The sequence below is a fragment of the Glandiceps talaboti genome, chromosome 6, assembly GCF_964340395.1.
Source record: "Glandiceps talaboti chromosome 6, keGlaTala1.1, whole genome shotgun sequence".
NCBI lineage: Eukaryota > Metazoa > Hemichordata > Enteropneusta > Spengelidae > Glandiceps > Glandiceps talaboti.
This window is the reverse complement of record NC_135554.1, coordinates 23,028,720-23,045,759: the sequence shown is the minus strand read 5'-3', so window position 1 is coordinate 23,045,759 and position 17,040 is coordinate 23,028,720. Positions and strand designations below refer to the sequence as shown.

At 35.0% G+C, this 17,040-nt stretch overlaps 3 protein-coding genes across 4 annotated transcripts in view; 2 read left to right on the top strand and 1 right to left on the bottom strand.

Annotated features, from left to right (window-relative positions):
• Nucleotides 1–342: 342 nt before the first annotated feature.
• On the bottom strand, nt 343–7,180 carry LOC144436397 (gamma-interferon-inducible lysosomal thiol reductase-like). Its single transcript, XM_078125194.1, has 5 exons — nt 6,965–7,180; nt 5,461–5,658; nt 3,641–3,814; nt 2,507–2,653; nt 343–1,939 (listed from the first exon to the last, which is right to left on the bottom strand). Exons 1-5 carry the CDS (start codon nt 7,076–7,078, stop codon nt 1,817–1,819), a joined length of 756 nt encoding a protein of 251 aa, XP_077981320.1. The 5' UTR covers nt 7,079–7,180; the 3' UTR covers nt 343–1,816.
• Nucleotides 7,181–7,251: 71 nt separating this feature from the next.
• Nucleotides 7,252–13,666, top strand: LOC144436201 (cyanocobalamin reductase / alkylcobalamin dealkylase-like). Its single transcript, XM_078124924.1, has 4 exons — nt 7,252–7,340; nt 8,780–8,974; nt 10,009–10,164; nt 10,695–13,666. The coding sequence occupies exons 1-4, from the start codon at nt 7,260–7,262 to the stop codon at nt 11,004–11,006; spliced, it is 744 nt and encodes a 247-aa protein (XP_077981050.1). The 5' UTR covers nt 7,252–7,259; the 3' UTR covers nt 11,007–13,666.
• Nucleotides 13,667–14,903: 1,237 nt separating this feature from the next.
• LOC144436305 (cyanocobalamin reductase / alkylcobalamin dealkylase-like) overlaps nt 14,904–17,040 on the top strand; it is a 31,914-nt gene continuing 29,777 nt past the window's right edge. For both annotated transcript variants that reach the window (XM_078125059.1, XM_078125058.1), the window contains exon 1: nt 14,904–14,941. In XM_078125059.1, coding sequence (XP_077981185.1) covers nt 14,907–14,941 — 35 coding nt within the window. In that variant the 5' untranslated portion in view covers nt 14,904–14,906. The remainder of the gene's footprint in view (nt 14,942–17,040) is intronic.

Here is a 17,040-nt window from a genome sequence, read left to right as displayed (position 1 = left end):
TGACATTCTTCCTATGTATAGGGCAGCATCAAAATCATGTCACACTGCTAGTACCGTACTTAACTGGCTTACCGCCCTCGCTTGAGCAAGAGCTCAGTACTTCTGTTTTAGGTAAATATTCCAGTCAACACTTGGGTTTCAACCATTGCAATGGACAGGTGTCTGAGCTAGCGCAACCCCCTCCCCCCCTCTTGAGAAAAGGTTACGATGGAAGCACCCAGGGTGCTAATGCAGATAAATACTGTAAATCACAGCCAGTGGAGAAGAAATTACTTCTCCACTGTCTATAGGTAAATGAACAACCAGGCTGTCAAACACAAACATTACATCAAAGACTGGAGTTGAATTGTGAGAAGTTTATTGTGATCAATTTATATCAAATCAAAATGGAATGTACAGTGTATACAAACCTGACTTGTAAATATTCCCTGTGTAAATGAACTTGACCCTGACATCCCCAAAACACAAAACAGTCCTCGGCTAAAATTCATTACAGCAATTATGATCACAATGATGTATGTTAGTCTGTGAATACATCAAGACAGGGCGCCCTCACACATTGGTCAACCCCTTTAACAGATAGAGCAGGCAGGTGAGGGTGGAGCGACATGAAGTATCTTACAATCTACAATGATGTTAGTCTGTAAGGTACGCCGTGACGGGGCGCCCTCAAACATCAGGCAACCCCTAAGAGGAGGCTGGTGAGGGCGAAATGTCACGACGTATCTTACAGTCTACAATGATGTATGCACAATCAATCTTGATGCACTAACAAGCTTTATGTGTTACTGTTACAAATTTAAACTTGACAACATTGAATTTTTCAGTGGGCAAAGTTTTACATGAAGACAATAACAACTTATAGAAGGTAACAACATATCTCTATAAAATATTTAATTGAAGATTCAGACACCAGGTTTGACCTTCCATAAGTAAGGATTGATTGCTAGCAAGCCATCCCACAATACTACACCATATCAAAGTTACCAATACATGCAGCCCATTGGCTTACAGACTCAACAATGCAGTTCGTCCAAATAGCCAAGGCTCAAGACCCTGTAAACACACAAACCTGTGTTGAATTTGAAATTACTACCAGAAGTTTGCTAAATCCATTTAGAGTTCAAAGGCTCTGTGTTTTTGGACTACAAGAAATGCAATCTGAATGATATGAATTTGGACGAGAACAAACAGCTATTTTATCAAAAATCTAATTAAAAAAATTAAAATTAAAGTTAAAGACATTGAAAGTATATCCTTATAACCATAGAATAAAACATCGGTCAACTCATCCTATTCATCTAATTAAAACTCTACTTTTTCACAAAATGAAATTATACACAAAAACAAAACTTTTACCTGTGAATTGCTTACACTGCAATATTTAGAATACACACATATATGTTATTTATTCAATAACAGAGCTATCCAAAACATTGGAGAGAGTAAGTAGAATTGATTAAAATGGAAAACAGGGTAAGATTGGACAATCAGAAGTCTGAAGTGCAAAAATTCACATTTCCTCAATAACATCAAATTACAGTACAATATATAAATGTCTACTGTATGCATGGCAATAAAATAATTATATTAATTATTATTAATACTCTGCATAAAAATAGTTTCAAGGTAAGTATCTATAATATAATATAGATAATTTTATAATCTAAAAATTGCACTACAGACTAGAACATTTTATTACCTTTGTATCACACAGTGTTAACTTATCTTTAATTTTTGTTAAAAACACTGTCTTTAAAAGGACGTTTTGAATGACAATTTGCATAGATTGATAACACTTTTAAAAGACAGATTTTCATTGTCTGTAGCATACATCCATCAGTGCGGTACATGCTGGTGGTTTAGGACCAGTGTATGTATCACAGACCAACTTCAATAAATCAGCTGTGGCTTCTTGCTGTATCTCTTCTGTATGAACCTGGAAATGTTTTAAAAAAACAACACACTGCTGTTACCTTTCAAGCATAACAGAAGTCAAATATCTTTTTCAAGAGACTTTCAGAAACTATAGATACAAAATGACTAGGTGATGTATTGTCAGTAGCCTCACTTATACACTGACGTACAAGTCTTCCAAATAAGCATATAGTTGGTCTAAAAATCTGATATAGTGATATAGTTGTTACGGTTGGCTATTACTTTTCGTTTTGGCCTATGTCCTAGTTTGTTCTCAATGTTTACATGTTTGTCTTGATTGCATGCATTGCCTACCAGATTGAATTGAACCATTGCTGTAGGTCCCAACACATAGTATGTATGTATCCATACCTAGAAACTCGGACTTGGTGGTCTCAGCTAAAAATGACTGTTAAATGTACTCTGTCCATATGATCAACACTGTCCTCCACCTCCACCCTCCATCTTCTCTCATCATGCATTTACAAAAGATATGTATAATCCACCAGTGCTATCCCCAGACAAGAGAAGTCAGAATACGAAGTATTCCAAGTGTTTGAGTTTAGATATACAAGAGACTGTAACTTACACCATTGACTGTCACCCAGGGTACATATGTATGAGGTGGGTTGAGTGCATCAGTCTTTTCTGCCATCTCATGTTCAAGGGAATTGCCAAGACTACTATTACTACACTTCAGGACTGTTTGATAGTCAACACTGTACTGACTAGCACACTGTAAAATGAACACATCACTGTAGTATTACTACACTTCAAGGCTGTCTGATGATCAATATAATAACATTATATGTAACACGTGCAAGTCAAGTTCAATGCATAAGAACAAAAAATATTCAGTTTATACTCTGGTCATTCTACCTCTAGAAAATACTCATCTACATGTATGCCATTCGATTGCTCGAAATCTGGGTAAAAGCATTCAAAGTCACCATACTCCTCATGTTTTTGCATGATTAGTTAATGTATTTAAGTTAATGAATTTGACTGAACTATCTCACCAATCTTCCAAGATGATGGGTATGTGCATGTTGACAACGATAACTCAAATATATAAGTTAATGTATTTAAGTTAACCCATTCAGTACTGAAAACTTTGCCGCCAAAATTATTTGAACAAAATTCTTGTTTTTATGTAAGTTTTTGGCATATATCAGCTTCATTTTAGACTGGAATTAAAGAAATGTTATTTCCTAATAAAGTAATATTATTATAACTATGAAAATGTTCATATAAATTGGGTCCCAAAATTATTTAAAACTCGTCTCCAGTCATGAAAGGGTTAATGTAAGCTGTGTGGATATGTAGTTTGTCTGTTTTCTGTCAATGCATAGAAAATTTCATGATCGACATGACAAATAAAGTTATTATTATTATTTACATGCGAAATATAGACAACTGAAAACTAAAACACTGATATACATACAATAATGGAAACGAAGAACAGAATGTAAATGACATTAAGATTCAGCACAATAGGATGTGATACTTTAATTCTAAAATACCAGTGGACTATGAAATTGAATTAAGAATGCTTATTGTGCTTGGTAGAAATGTCAAATCAATAACTATGATTTTTTTTTCCTTGGTCAGTTATAAATACTCATCTACAAGGACTACATGTACATCATACATAGCCTCTCTCAAACTTAAATGTTTGTCAACAGTTATTTTCAATTTATGGATGTACTAAGTAAAATCCTACCTGTTGTAAAATTTGTGGATCATATGGAGTACCTATATCTTCCATACAGGCTAGTACAGGAAATGCAGTCTTCATCCCATTGTAATGTAACAGACAAGTCTCAATGAAATTACCAATACATTCATTCTCACCATGCTGGCATTCATAGTTCCACTTATCACCAACTTTGGATTCCTAAAAAAAATAAGAGAAATGAAAAAAATGGTATATCTATATATGTACTAGGCTTCTAGACTATTATTAATCAAATAGAGATACTGTCATCCCTGCTTTTATTCAGCAATCCTCCAAGTACAGATCTGAGGTCTTACTACAAGACTATTATGGTGTCTGTGAAACTGCTTCATGTCTTAAAATCAAACTAGCCTACACGTAGCTAAAACATATGATTAAATCACAGTTACTTGTGAGCTAATATTCTATTCCAGGATGATAATATTCTATTCTAGGATGATCACAATACAAAATAGTGACATTTTTATAGGTATTTATGATATTCAAAATATCGATATTCATTGGACCAATAAACCATATAGTACATTCATACTAAGTACTACTATGTTATACAGCCTAACAGGGACTTTATCAAAGTAAGAGCCTATTCTGGTTTGTTGGGCTTCAGGCTCAAAGGCTGAAGATTTTACATTAACTTTAATCTTTTAGGGAAATACCTTTTGTAATATTTTGCTGTGTGTATTTTGGTGTATGTAATTTTAAGCTGTTTTGTGGTGTGTTTTTGTTCTTCTCTGGACTATGCATTTGTAATAAAAGTTTTCATAGTAATAATAATAATAATAATAATAATAATTCTCCAAAAGTTATCACCACTATTGGGTAAGTTTGAAAAAATAACCAACATTCCATTTCTTGGTTGACAACATAACTTCTGCTCAATGCGCTTCACATGTATTACTATAGGTGCATGTGAAAATACATCAACCTTATTGTTCTATTTTGACCCTCTAGCATGACGTAAACTGAGAATTGTGATCATTTCTAAAGTAAATCTTTCTTTTGACAACAGCTCTGGACAACAATGTGTTTTCTACAGTGGTTTGGAAACACCCCCTCAAATGTCCACTTTAATAGCATTGAAGCACAAAGGCTGCAGTACACACCTACTTTCTTTTATGTGTCACTATCATTATGTTTAACCACTTGTCAAGCAAACACATTTAATCAGGTGACTTTCATATGACAAACATGAGCAAGTTGCCTCCCCTTTTCAGCAAATATAAAGCTTACCCAACATATATGTGACAAATATAGATTTTGAATACAACACAACACAACAGTTTTTTATTTTCCAATAAATTTTTTGATGTAAGTATTTAATTTATGGTTTCAACATGGATACCCAACTTTTTTATTGAGTTATTACAATGACAAAATAAAAGAGTTTATTTCTTGTTGTGAAATCATGTACACTAAACTTGAAATGTTATCACATATCAAGTGCCTAGCTGTTAATAGGCAATCATTTTGAACTTGAACAGCAAGGACACTGGAAATGGTATAGTTTTCCTGTGTTCCCCAGATCAATGTAACAAAGATGTTAAGTCCAAGGGATGTACATTGTACATGTAATTTCAAGGCCAAGACACTCTCTTGAGGAAATGAAAATCATACTCCACACTGACGTCACCTCATGCTATCAAAAGATGTTTTAAAACAGCCACTAGACTCAGTCAAAAGTTTCCCTTTCTTGACCTTAACTATCTAGTAAAAGAGTGTGCTACCAGTCTCTGAGCCCTATTAAATTTAACCACTCTTCTAATAAAAGTCTTCAGAGAACACTGTAGCAGTTCTGTTTGACTTACATGTGCATTTCCGTAGGGTACCAGAGTAACATTCATAATATTACTATTAGACAATATCTGAAATGTTGGGTAGAGTTGTGATTTGATGAAACCTCTACATCCTGGACATAGCGATTCAAAGTACAAAGTGACTTGGACTGGGGGTGTTGCTTCCACTGAATTAGAGATGGCATTGTAACTTGCACATTGCTTCTCTACCTATAAAAATAACAAGAGATTAAAAAATAGTTAGTTATTAAAAAGGAAATCATTCTAAATGTCAGATGTTTTATGATTTCACTTCTTGAAATGAAATACTTACAACATTCATTGCAATAATTTTACCACTAAATCTGTACAGTACATGTGGTTTAAACTAAATTATGAACATAACTAAACCTTCAGAGGGTAATTAATGCAAGTTTATAACATTTTTTTAGCTTTCAAGTAGCAGTTTAAATTAGCTTTCTAATGAAAAATTAGTTAGCATTCTGTTAACCTTCCAGCCTGGAATGGATGTGGATTGGGATTCTAAATTTTGTTTTCCAATCACTGGAAAGCAAAATTTAAAATTCCCAATCTGTATCCATTCCAGGCTATTAAACCTTCCGACAGCTAAATTCATTTTTAAAAATTGACTCATGCTTATGGATGGTTAATGGATAGCTAACAGATAGCTAACAAATTGCTAGTGATGTTGGATAGCTAAAAAAAAATCAGAACTATAAGGCAAGTAAAAATATTCAGTTTGAAGACTTTGATTACTTTTCTAAACTCAATTTTTTTGTTTTCCAGACTTCCATTTGGAAAACCATCCAAACCTTCCAGTTTGGTGTGGGTGATTGATGGTTTGTACTAATTTATATGGCACACAAAAAATAATAACGTAATTCAGTTATAACCACATACAAAGAATTTTCTGTTCTGTGATATACCACAAATGAAACAACAACAATTAATTTTACATTTTTTCCTTTGCATATTTATGTGCAGCGCATTTGACTACAAAGAGTAAAGGCACATTAGAAAATAAATAACACTTTGTACTTTTAATAGTTTAACTTTAACTTTGTTTCACAATAAATGAAAGAATACAAACAAAAACAAAATTTCTTCCATTTAATCTCTATCATGGACATAAATTTGGATAAGTTACATTTTATCTCACTTTGGTGAAATAATATGGAATCAATCGTATAATATATGCAAATTTGACTTCACAAAACATTTTATTGTGAAGAGTCTTTGAGCTTGACAGTGGTGAATTTGCAAGTCATCCAGATTACACATATATTCTACGTGTAATTTCAGCACAAAAAGTTGTATTACACTGTAATTCACAGTAGTTATATTTTGGCAACTTCGTAAATACATTTAGTCACAAACTATGTAGATACAAGCACAGTGTTACATAATGCTAATTATACTGTATTATTTACTCCAAGCATAATGTTACCTATTAAACTTCAGACGGAATACCGAATGGTGTTGACCTCGGAAGGGTGTATTAAAAAGTACTACTTACTCCGCAGTTTCTAGCCGTTTCTTCACTGGAACACCACAACCTGGGTGGCAAATTACAACTTTTGCTGTAAACGGCACTACATGCCAGAAGTAAAATAAACGACTCTCGTATCATTGTGGAAAATTGTGTCCGAAGCAGAAATTTGAACGTCGTGAAAATGTTTCGTCTGCCGGCGTTTTAACCTCCCTCTATTCTGTTTTGACTTCTTTGTAGTCAGGTGACTATGAATCATGTGATGGTTAATGGCCTAGCTTGTGATTGGTTAACATTTGCAGGTCAAAGGTAATTTATAAAGATGGCCATGTCCACGGAAGCTGTGAGCGAGAAGTTGTGTGATATTTTTCCTTCTGTTGGCTTTGAATTTTATCCATTTAAGGTAGGATACAAAATGACTTACTTTTCTTTGTGTCATGTATTGCCAGTAAATGGAATTTTCGCCGGCATTGGGAATTATAATGACTCGCTCTGTGATGTTGTTATCGATGTTCTGAGCCTGCATGTGTGGCCCAAACGAAAGTGAAAGTTCGAGTGACATGACACAAACGGTTACATATTCATTGCTGTTCGCTGAATTACGTGCTCTTAGATCCCGTGTAATTTTACCCCTTTCAATTATTATGGGCCAAATACATCAATACTATCGATGATTTACTATATTCTGAAACCTTATTCTTAAACCTATCTATCTAGCTAGGGCCACAAGTGTCTGTGGTCAGGACCACAGCCCTCTCACACAGACACTAGTAGTCATGCTTGTAGATGGAGTACGATCTGATTCAGACAATGTCTCGAGAAGAAAAAGGGACAATGTCAGAATTGAGTCCCAACTTAATATGTCTGCAAGCAGGAGTAGCAGTCAGGACACTCCGAGCACAAACACTCTTTATAAGTTTGTAAATTGTATATTTGTATGTGTAGTACAATCTCATTCATGGGTACAAATTTCAGGCATATTATTATTATTACATTTTATTTAATCTAACCCTATATGGCTTAATGGGTCTGTGAGCCTATACTGATGGATTGCCAATACTGAAAAAGTCACAATTTTGATATTTTCTAGCAAAATTTTGAATAAAATTTTATGAAAATGAAACGAAAATAAAAATGTAGTTGGACTTGTTCATATTGAAAAATGTCTCCATATTAAAATGAAAGTGAAATTGAAATTTCAGAAAGTAATCAAAAAATGAAATACAAGCGCATGCGAAAAAACCCCACCCCACCCCACACCATGCCATGCCACTCCACGCTCTAGTAGAGTTTGATTTATTTCGTCTTCATTTTTAAAACACTGATAGATTACTAACTTACAGGGGTTTCATATTTCATTTTCCCTAAATAACTTTATGTAGTCCACCATACATCATGTATTACATACATATGATACATCCACGTTCAGTCCAAACTCCATTGACTCATTTGTTAATGATTTGACCATATAGAAATTTCAAGTAATATCTTCATCAAAAGTGACCTTGTAGCACCTGTGACTGCATGGAAATTGATAACATAATTTATAACCATAAGCCATTCCCTAAGTTTGTAACTTTAACAATGGCCCATTGAAAGTATGGGATTTATAAACCATTGTCAGTAATCAAACACACACATGCGTGCACATGCATGCACACACACACACGCACACACACGCATGTGCGTGTGTGGGTGGGTGTGTGTGCATGCCAGGGTTATTGGGCTTGTTTTCACTTCTAGGATGTGTCAAGAGATGTCGAGATGTCAAATTATTCATTCAATGCAAAATACAATCATTGTGAGATGATCTAATCCTTAGTATGTGTGTGTTGTTTTCAGATTGGTTGGTACAATGATAGTGTCCAGCCTATATTTAAGTTGGACTATCCAGCAGACACTTTAGCATACATCATTACCAGCACACCCAACATGTTTGAGAAGGCCTTCATGCCATATGTGACTAGACTAGATTGTTTAGATGCAAGAGATCCTATTGATCAGTGTGTTGACTTCCATCTCAAACAAGTTCAAGAGGTAAGACTGTTTTTTGACATGCAAATGTAAATGCATTTGTAGAGCTATCATGATTTCATTAGTGAACAGTATAATCAAATCTCAGTTATATCTACATGTATATGACACTTTAACACCCCATCCTAGCCTACCTATAGACTTGAACCACTATCGCTACTACACTATTCCACTATCCTTTTGATTTTTTGAATTTTTACTCTGTTTCCAAGTCTACCCTGACGACTATATTGACACTGAACACATACATTGTGCAAAGCATAAATTTGAATAGAATCGACATAAGTGGGTGATCGACATCAAATTATGGATTCATCATGGGACCTAATTGCACGATTTAAATATGTCTAATTATATATTCGACTAATCACGTATATAGGAATGCCATTTGAGACTAGCTCTGAATGATTGTCAGAACAGACTTGCAACAATAGCAAAAAATAAAAAAATAAAAATATCAGTTAGGATAGTGGAATATAGTAGCGATGGTCATTCAAGTCTACAGATAGGCCAACCCCATCGTGACCCTGGTGCTTAATTTGTTTTCTGACAGAATGCTCTTTTGCCGCACAGGTAGGACACCTTTAATCTTGAAAGAGTTCTCTACAGTGGCTAACGAGATAATAACAAGAGAAGAAGTACTTTGAATTTAAAACTTTTCAAGTGAGATAATTTTAGCAATGTGTATGATGAATGTTACTACATTGTATGTACATGTACTACAGTGTGTCCTAAAGCCAATTTGCCATGCCACTGATGCACACAATTTCTAGTGACGCACCAAAATTTGGTGTTTCCCTATGTCTTACTACATGTATGTGGTGAGTGTGTCCTCTAAGCCAATTAGCCATGCCACTGACACACACAATTTCTAGCGATGCACCAAAATTTGGTGTTCCCCTATCTCTTACTATGTGGTGACAGGCAAGAAATATCAGTTTTTCTCACCTTGACTCACATTCACAACAACAAAATAATTCCAGGGCACACTGAATCTGATGTACTATATTTTCTAAAATTCGTGTTTCATTTCATAGGCATTTCCAGATCAAGAATTAGAAATTTTACATGACTATGATATGCATGCCACCAGGAGACCCAAAGTATTGGTTCAGACAGCAGGTCATGTAGCCGGTGCTGCTTATTACTATCAGAGAAAAGATATGAAAAAGGATCCCTGGGCCAAAGACAAGGTTAGTTGTTTTAGCTTACAAATGAGTCTTGGGCCAGTCCACTTGTCAAAAAACAGATTTCAATGTTAGATTGTATGACCAGAGCTTCTTGTGTTGTTTTCTCTCCTGGCATTGATTTTTGAAGCACCAGTAGGGATGTGTCATTAGTGTGTGGTACTGTCAATCAGAATAACAATGAGCATATAACATAGGAGTTTACTCTTAGATAGTCTGTAAGATACACCGCGGCAGGGCGCCCTCATACATTGGTCAACCCTGGTGAGGGCGGAAGGACATGACGTATCTGACAGTCTAAATCTTAGTCTATAATCTCATTTAAAAGTCTACATTTATTTTTCCACAGCTGTCATGAAAATTTCAGTACTTGTTACAATACTTGTATAATAATGTATAAATATACCTCAACAGTGTATCTACCACAGGAGTGGGTGTGAAGGATACTGCGATATGACAACTCATTTTGTGTGTTATTGAAAGTGAATAACACTATATTTTGCTCAACACTGCATAGATCTTATTTGTTATTACAGAACATATATGGCGTAAGTATTCATCCAAAGTATGGTGGATGGTTTGCCTTGAGAGGTGTTGTCATCTTCAAAAACATGTTAGCTGAAGGACTTGAACAGAAGGACCCACCAGATGTTGTACCGACTGATGAAATGAAGAAGGAATTACTGGAGAGATTCAATTTTCATTGGCAAGATTGGACATACAGGGATATCATTCCAGTGGAAGCAAAGTACTCGGAGCAACAAAAATTGTATTTTGGTAAAGCTCCAAAAGATAGAACAGAGATGATAGAGTCTCTGAAAATGACTGCTGAGAAGGGACAGAGTTGATAAGACCATAGTAATGTAATGGTAATGCCATTTTGTTTTGTATCCCCATAGGTTTTGCCAGACTTAGGTGAAAACTACACACATCTAGTTGTACTAAAATTGATAATTCTATTCATAAAAGATATCTGGTCACAAAATATGTTTCAGTAACCCCATGCTACCAATGGGATATTCTTATTTATGGTGCTGTTGTTTTCATTTTGAATAAAAAAAGAAACACTCATCCCATGACAAGCTTTAGCCTACCTCTAGATGCATAGGACTAAACACTACAACATTATTTCCACTATCCTAACTGACATTTGAATTTTCTCGCTGTCCAACCAGTCTACAATGATAGCTTTGTCACTCTGGTCTTGAATGGCATTCCTTTATAGACTGTTATTGGTTGAATACACAATCAGACATATTTAAATGATGCCATCAGCTCACAATTATGAATCCAGAATCAGGTGTCGTCATGGAAATGCAACCTCACTATAATTCTGTATGTCGTCTTCTATTCCAATTTAAGCTAATATTTTGCACACATTGTATGTGGTGGCACGGGGCTTCTAGACCACTTTGACATGGCTATCATTGTAGACTTGTTGGACGGATCAGCGCGACAATTCAAAAAATCTAAATGTCAGTTAGGATAGCGGAAATAGTGTTTAGTTGTACACATCTACAGGTAGGCTATGACAAGCTGAGATCTCTCCAGAAAATTATCATTGTAAATCAGTAATGTACAATAGCAACTGCAGCTGTGAGAAGCAGATAGCATCGTTCATATCTTGAGTCTGGTAGGAATGAGGTGTACTAGCAAAATAGCCATGTTACCATTGACTGAACGCAAACTTAACCAAGTGTATTATCTTGTAAAGAATTCACATTTGTTGTTTATGCTGAAATGCCTTGTGTGAATAATCAATTTTCTAACGAAAGCTAAAATTTGGGGGATGCAAAACAGTTTAGTCAGTTTACTTTTGACTGAATGCTAATTTAACTGAAAGTATTTTCTTTTAAAGAATTCACATTTGCTGTTTATTTATTCCAGAAATGCCTTATGTCGTGCAATTAAAAGCAAACATTTTTTGGACGCAAAACATTTTTATAGTCACTTTACTTTTGACTGAATGCAAATTTAACAATTTGTCTTTGTCATTTGGGCCTTGGAATGGCAAAAGGGCTCTGAGAGGGCGCTATTCTCATTCCATAGCTTATTATTTATTTTGTTGTGGAAGCCTCATGCAATTGAAGAAAGAAGAAGTGTCAGTGATTTATTCCCAACGATATTTATTTACTAAACAAGTCTAATTCCACTTACTCTTACTGGTAATGTGGCAACAGATTTAAAGAAGGCTGTGTAGTAGTAGTAGTAGTACTAGACTTACAGATCAGCCATTGTGGGCGTGGTCTAATCTCCCTGATAAGCCCAGACCGTTTACAGTCTCGTGTTGACATGACAGCTTGATGCAGCAAATAGTTTATTCATTCACATATTTGTCATTTCTTTCTGTGGTAGTAACATTATCTTTCAAATGGTCCCTTGAGAAGTGATACTACATGGATATATATTTAGATTCAATATAAATACATTATTCAGTGTAGTCATTTCTAGGAGATAAAAGTAGTAGTTGTATCTACATTTAGTTCAAGTGTATACATTGTAACTCGAACTCAAACTGTCATTTCAAATAAAAGGTTATGAATTGAAACTTTGCCAAAATGTACACACACACACACACCTTTTTATCTTGTTTAACTCCAACTGCCCCATCACTTATACAATGTAAGATCTTACACAGATCTCATTCATGACTCTTCTACAACACCATGTCAATGGTTAGAGTCGGCCTAACTTGTTATAAACTTTGAAAATGTCGTACTAGTAGACAGAATCCTTTATGCATCTCTTATTAAATATACAGTTCACCTAAAAGGTTAGTCTGTTGGATACATGGCATGCCTATCAGCTAGAACTCAAGGGGCTGTCTGATGCATGATGGTGGCCTGTCGTGGTGTACCTTACAGACTACTCCATTTTATGTGGGTGATTGAGGGTTTGAACAAATTGATATAACACACGGAAAATAATAAATATAATTCAATTATGACCCTATACAAAGAATTTTCTGTTCCGTGATATATACCACAAATGAAACAATAACAAGTAATTTTACATTTTTTCCTTTGTATATGTATGTGCAGTGCATTGGACTACAAAGGACAAAAGAGACACTTAATAGAAAATAAATAAATCTTTATTAAAGTTTAACTTTGACTTTGTTTCACAATAAATGAAAAAAACCTCTTCCATTTATTCTCTATCATGGACATAAATTTGGATAAGTTACGTTTTATCTCACTTTGGTGAAATAATATGGAACGTGTCTTCAATAATAGATCTATGGTCAATCATAATAATTAATATGCAAATTTTACTATACATATTCTACATGTGATTTCAGCACAAAAAAATTGTATTACACAGTAGTTATTTTTGCCAACTTATACGTAAATACATTTAGTCACAAACTTTGTAAATACAAACACAGTGTTACATAATGTTACCTAACTTCAAACGGAATGCCGAATGGTGTTGACCTCCAAAGGGTACGTTAAAAACTACTACTTACTCCGCAGTTTCTAGCCGTTTTTTCACTGGAAAACCACAACCTGGGTGGCAAATTACAACTTTTGCTGTAAACGGCACTACATGCCAGAAGTAAAATAAACGACTCTCGTATCATTGTGGAAAATTGTGTCCGAAGCAGAAATTTGTACATCGTGAAAATGTTTCGTCTGCCAGCGTTTTAACCTCCCTCTATTCTGTTTTGACTTCTTTGTGGTCAGGTGGTTCTGAATCGTATGATCGTTGATGGCATAGCTTGTGATTGGTTAACATTTAGGCTTATGGTAATCGGCGAAACGAAACGAAACGAATGATAGCTAGTGGGGAGGATGTGGGGGGGGGGGTGAGCACCATATTGAACGGAACCTGTTACAAATGGGGAAAGTAAGCTGGATTAATAACACTTGGCACAGCATGTTGGAAGTACAGAGACTTGTATTACATTCCATCATTTAGTAAGAACAGTTTTATGGCCACTTTTCACAATACTTTATATCCACAAACAAATTTCCAGTTCCCCTGACATTTCATGTACACATAAAAAGGCAATAAAACGATTCTTATCAAATTACGGTGTGTAATAAAACACTCTGCTGTGATATGATATACAAGTTAGGTCTGAAAATGTGCCTGTTTGGTCAAAAATCTATAATTCCATCTTTACTGAACAGATTGAGCTGATATTTAATGTGAATGCATCTGGGGATGTGTAGATGAAGGCAAATTCATGTATTTCTAAAAAACAAAACAAAAAAAAACCCCAAAAGCAGCATGGCGACCCCATATTTTCTATTCAATTTCTAATAAATGTGTTTTGTAAAAATAGCACAACTGAAGCGCAACTCTATGTTTTGTTTGTGTATGTATCCAACCCTGTTGTTACCTTTATCATATATGGTATCATTTGACTGTTGCCATGGCATACTCTGGTTGCTAGTCATATTTGCATACATTTTTTGAATGTTTATTCACTTGTCTAGTGATTACTGTTGTTATCTTTGGCACCACCATTTATTTGTTGTTATGGGCATGGTCTTAGTGGTAGGTGTTTTTGCAATTACCGATGTACTTTTTGAGACATAAATTGTTGACCAAAATTGAGATTTTTTGACCAAATTTACATATTGCCAAATTGATCAACATGTTCAGGTAAACATAGCAGGTAACATTTTTCATTCACAGTTGCCTTCTTTCGATTCGCCATTTACTATTAGCCAAACCCAGCTAACATTTAATATTTGCAGGTCAAAGGTAGTTTATTACGTACAAAGATGGCCGTGTCAATGGAAGCTGTGAGCGAGAAGTTCTCTGATATTTTTACGGAGGCTTAATGAGGACACAGGAGTAGGTTTTTTACCAGTGGCAGTAGTTTTTTTTACAGTGGCAGTAGTTTTTTTACAGTGGCAGTAATTTTTTTACAGTGGCAGTAGTTTTTTTTACAGTGGCAGTAATTTTTTTTACAGTACCAGTAGTTTTTTTACTGTGCCAGTAGTTTTTTTACAGTACCAGTAGTTTTTTTACAGTACCAGTAATTTTTTTACAGTACCAGTAGTTTTTTTACAGTACCAGTAGTTTTTTTTACAGTACCAGTAATTTGTTTACAGTACCAGTAGTTTTTTTACAGTACCAGTAGTTTTTTTACAGTGGCAGTAATTTTTTTTACAGTACCAGTAGTTTTTTTTACAGTGGCAGTAATTTTTTTTACAGTACCAGTAGTTTTTTTACAGTGCCAGTAGTTTTTTTACAGTACCAGTAGTTTTTTTACAGTACCAGTAATTTTTTTACAGTACCAGTAGTTTTTTTACAGTACCAGTAGTTTTTTTACAGTACCAGTAGTTTTTTTTACAGTACCAGTAATTTGTTTACAGTACCAGTAGTTTTTTTACAGTACCAGTAGTTTTTTTTACAGTGGCAGTAATTTTTTTTACAGTACCAGTAGTTTTTTTTACAGTGCCAGTAATTTTTTTTACAGTACCAGTAGTTTTTTTTACAGTACCAGTAGTTTTTTTACAGTACCAGTAGTTTTTTTTACAGTGGCAGTAATTTTTTTTACAGTACCAGTAGTTTTTTTTACAGTGCCAGTAATTTTTTTTACAGTGGCAGTAATTTTTTTTACAGTACCAGTAGTTTTTTTACAGTACCAGTAGTTTTTTTACAGTACCAGTAGTTTTTTTTACAGTACCAGTAGTTTTTTTTACAGTACCAGTAGTTTTTTTTACAGTACCAGTAGTTTTTTTTTCAGTGCCGGTAATTTTTTTTACAGTGTCAGTAGTTTTTTTTACAGTACCAGTAGTTTTTTTTACAGTACCAGTAGTTTTTTTATAGTGGCAGTAGTTTTTTTTATAGTACCAGTAATTTTTTTTTTTTAGTTTCGTGACCTTTGAACCTACCACTAGAGGGCGGTTGGCCAGTTGGCTGTTCGCCTGGGTGTCAGTGTACCGAGCGAAGCGAGACAGTACAGTTGAATTGATGGAGAGTTGCTGGACTTTCAAACAAGTGACGAAGATCTTGTTCGCTAGAAACTGAGAAGGTTGGTATATATTTGTTTATTTGTATAGATATGTATTTGGCTGGGTATGAACCAGGCATAGATCAATGGCTATTACTAGTATTAGGCAGGCAGACAGCCTCCATCGGAATTCCCCAGCACCCTCTCCCCGGTCCCTCACAAGTGCTCATGAAGTTGCTATATTATACAGAACTATACGTATGAGAGTGAGGCCGTCACTCCGTATCAGGCTGAACAGTTGCATCATCCATGGCTCACTTTCGAAGTTCTCTATGATGTAGCACATTCATGAGTGCCTGTAACCCCCCCCCCCCTTTCCATCATCCTGTTTAGAATTTAGGGCCATGTGAGTCAGTGTGTTCTAGAACTACTCTATTGGGGATGGTTGTCACGGAATGGTTCTAATATTTTTGGTATTTGCAACTTTAATTTTGTAGGCGGCTTTGGATGACATTGTATATGTGTGGAATACACACAGGATAAGGCCTTCCAAGAACCAAATTGTACCAGCAGGACATCCGATAATGTTGCATGGGACTCCACAATATTTTGGAGCAGAAGACTTCACTGTTGTAGTTTCAGGAGAAGAAATCCAAGTTTGCCAGGATGAGTGTACTTTTAAGGGACAATATCCATGCGAGTGAGATATCTTTGACTTATGTTGCATTGTTATGGAAGAAAATAATTTACATATTCCAGAAGACCCATACTCTGCTGCAAACCTGTATGTCTCACTTCGTACCCATCTACTCCATGAACTTATGCATGGGTGATTAATTTTGTGTATTGGGAACGGCCTGCACAGTTTGCATGTAACTCTAAATACTTACACATTAAAGGGGAACACACTCCAGGAAATAGAGACATTTTGTAAACTTTGAGTTCTGTAGGTTATATCATCAATTCAT

Coding starts and splice junctions, on each gene's coding strand:
- LOC144436397 (XM_078125194.1), bottom strand. CDS start 7,078: ATGATACGAGAGTCGTTTATTTTACTTCTGGCATGTAGTGCCGTTTAC. Junction 3,815..5,460: donor TACCCTACGGAAATGCACAT/GTAAGTCAAACA, acceptor TATTTTTTTTAG/GAATCCAAAGTTGGTGATAA. Junction 2,654..3,640: donor ATCCACAAATTTTACAACAG/GTAGGATTTTAC, acceptor TTCATTTTACAG/TGTGCTAGTCAGTACAGTGT.
- LOC144436201 (XM_078124924.1), top strand. CDS start 7,260: ATGGCCATGTCCACGGAAGCTGTGAGCGAGAAGTTGTGTGATATTTTT. Junction 8,975..10,008: donor ATCTCAAACAAGTTCAAGAG/GTAAGACTGTTT, acceptor TTCATTTCATAG/GCATTTCCAGATCAAGAATT. Junction 10,165..10,694: donor ATCCCTGGGCCAAAGACAAG/GTTAGTTGTTTT, acceptor TTGTTATTACAG/AACATATATGGCGTAAGTAT.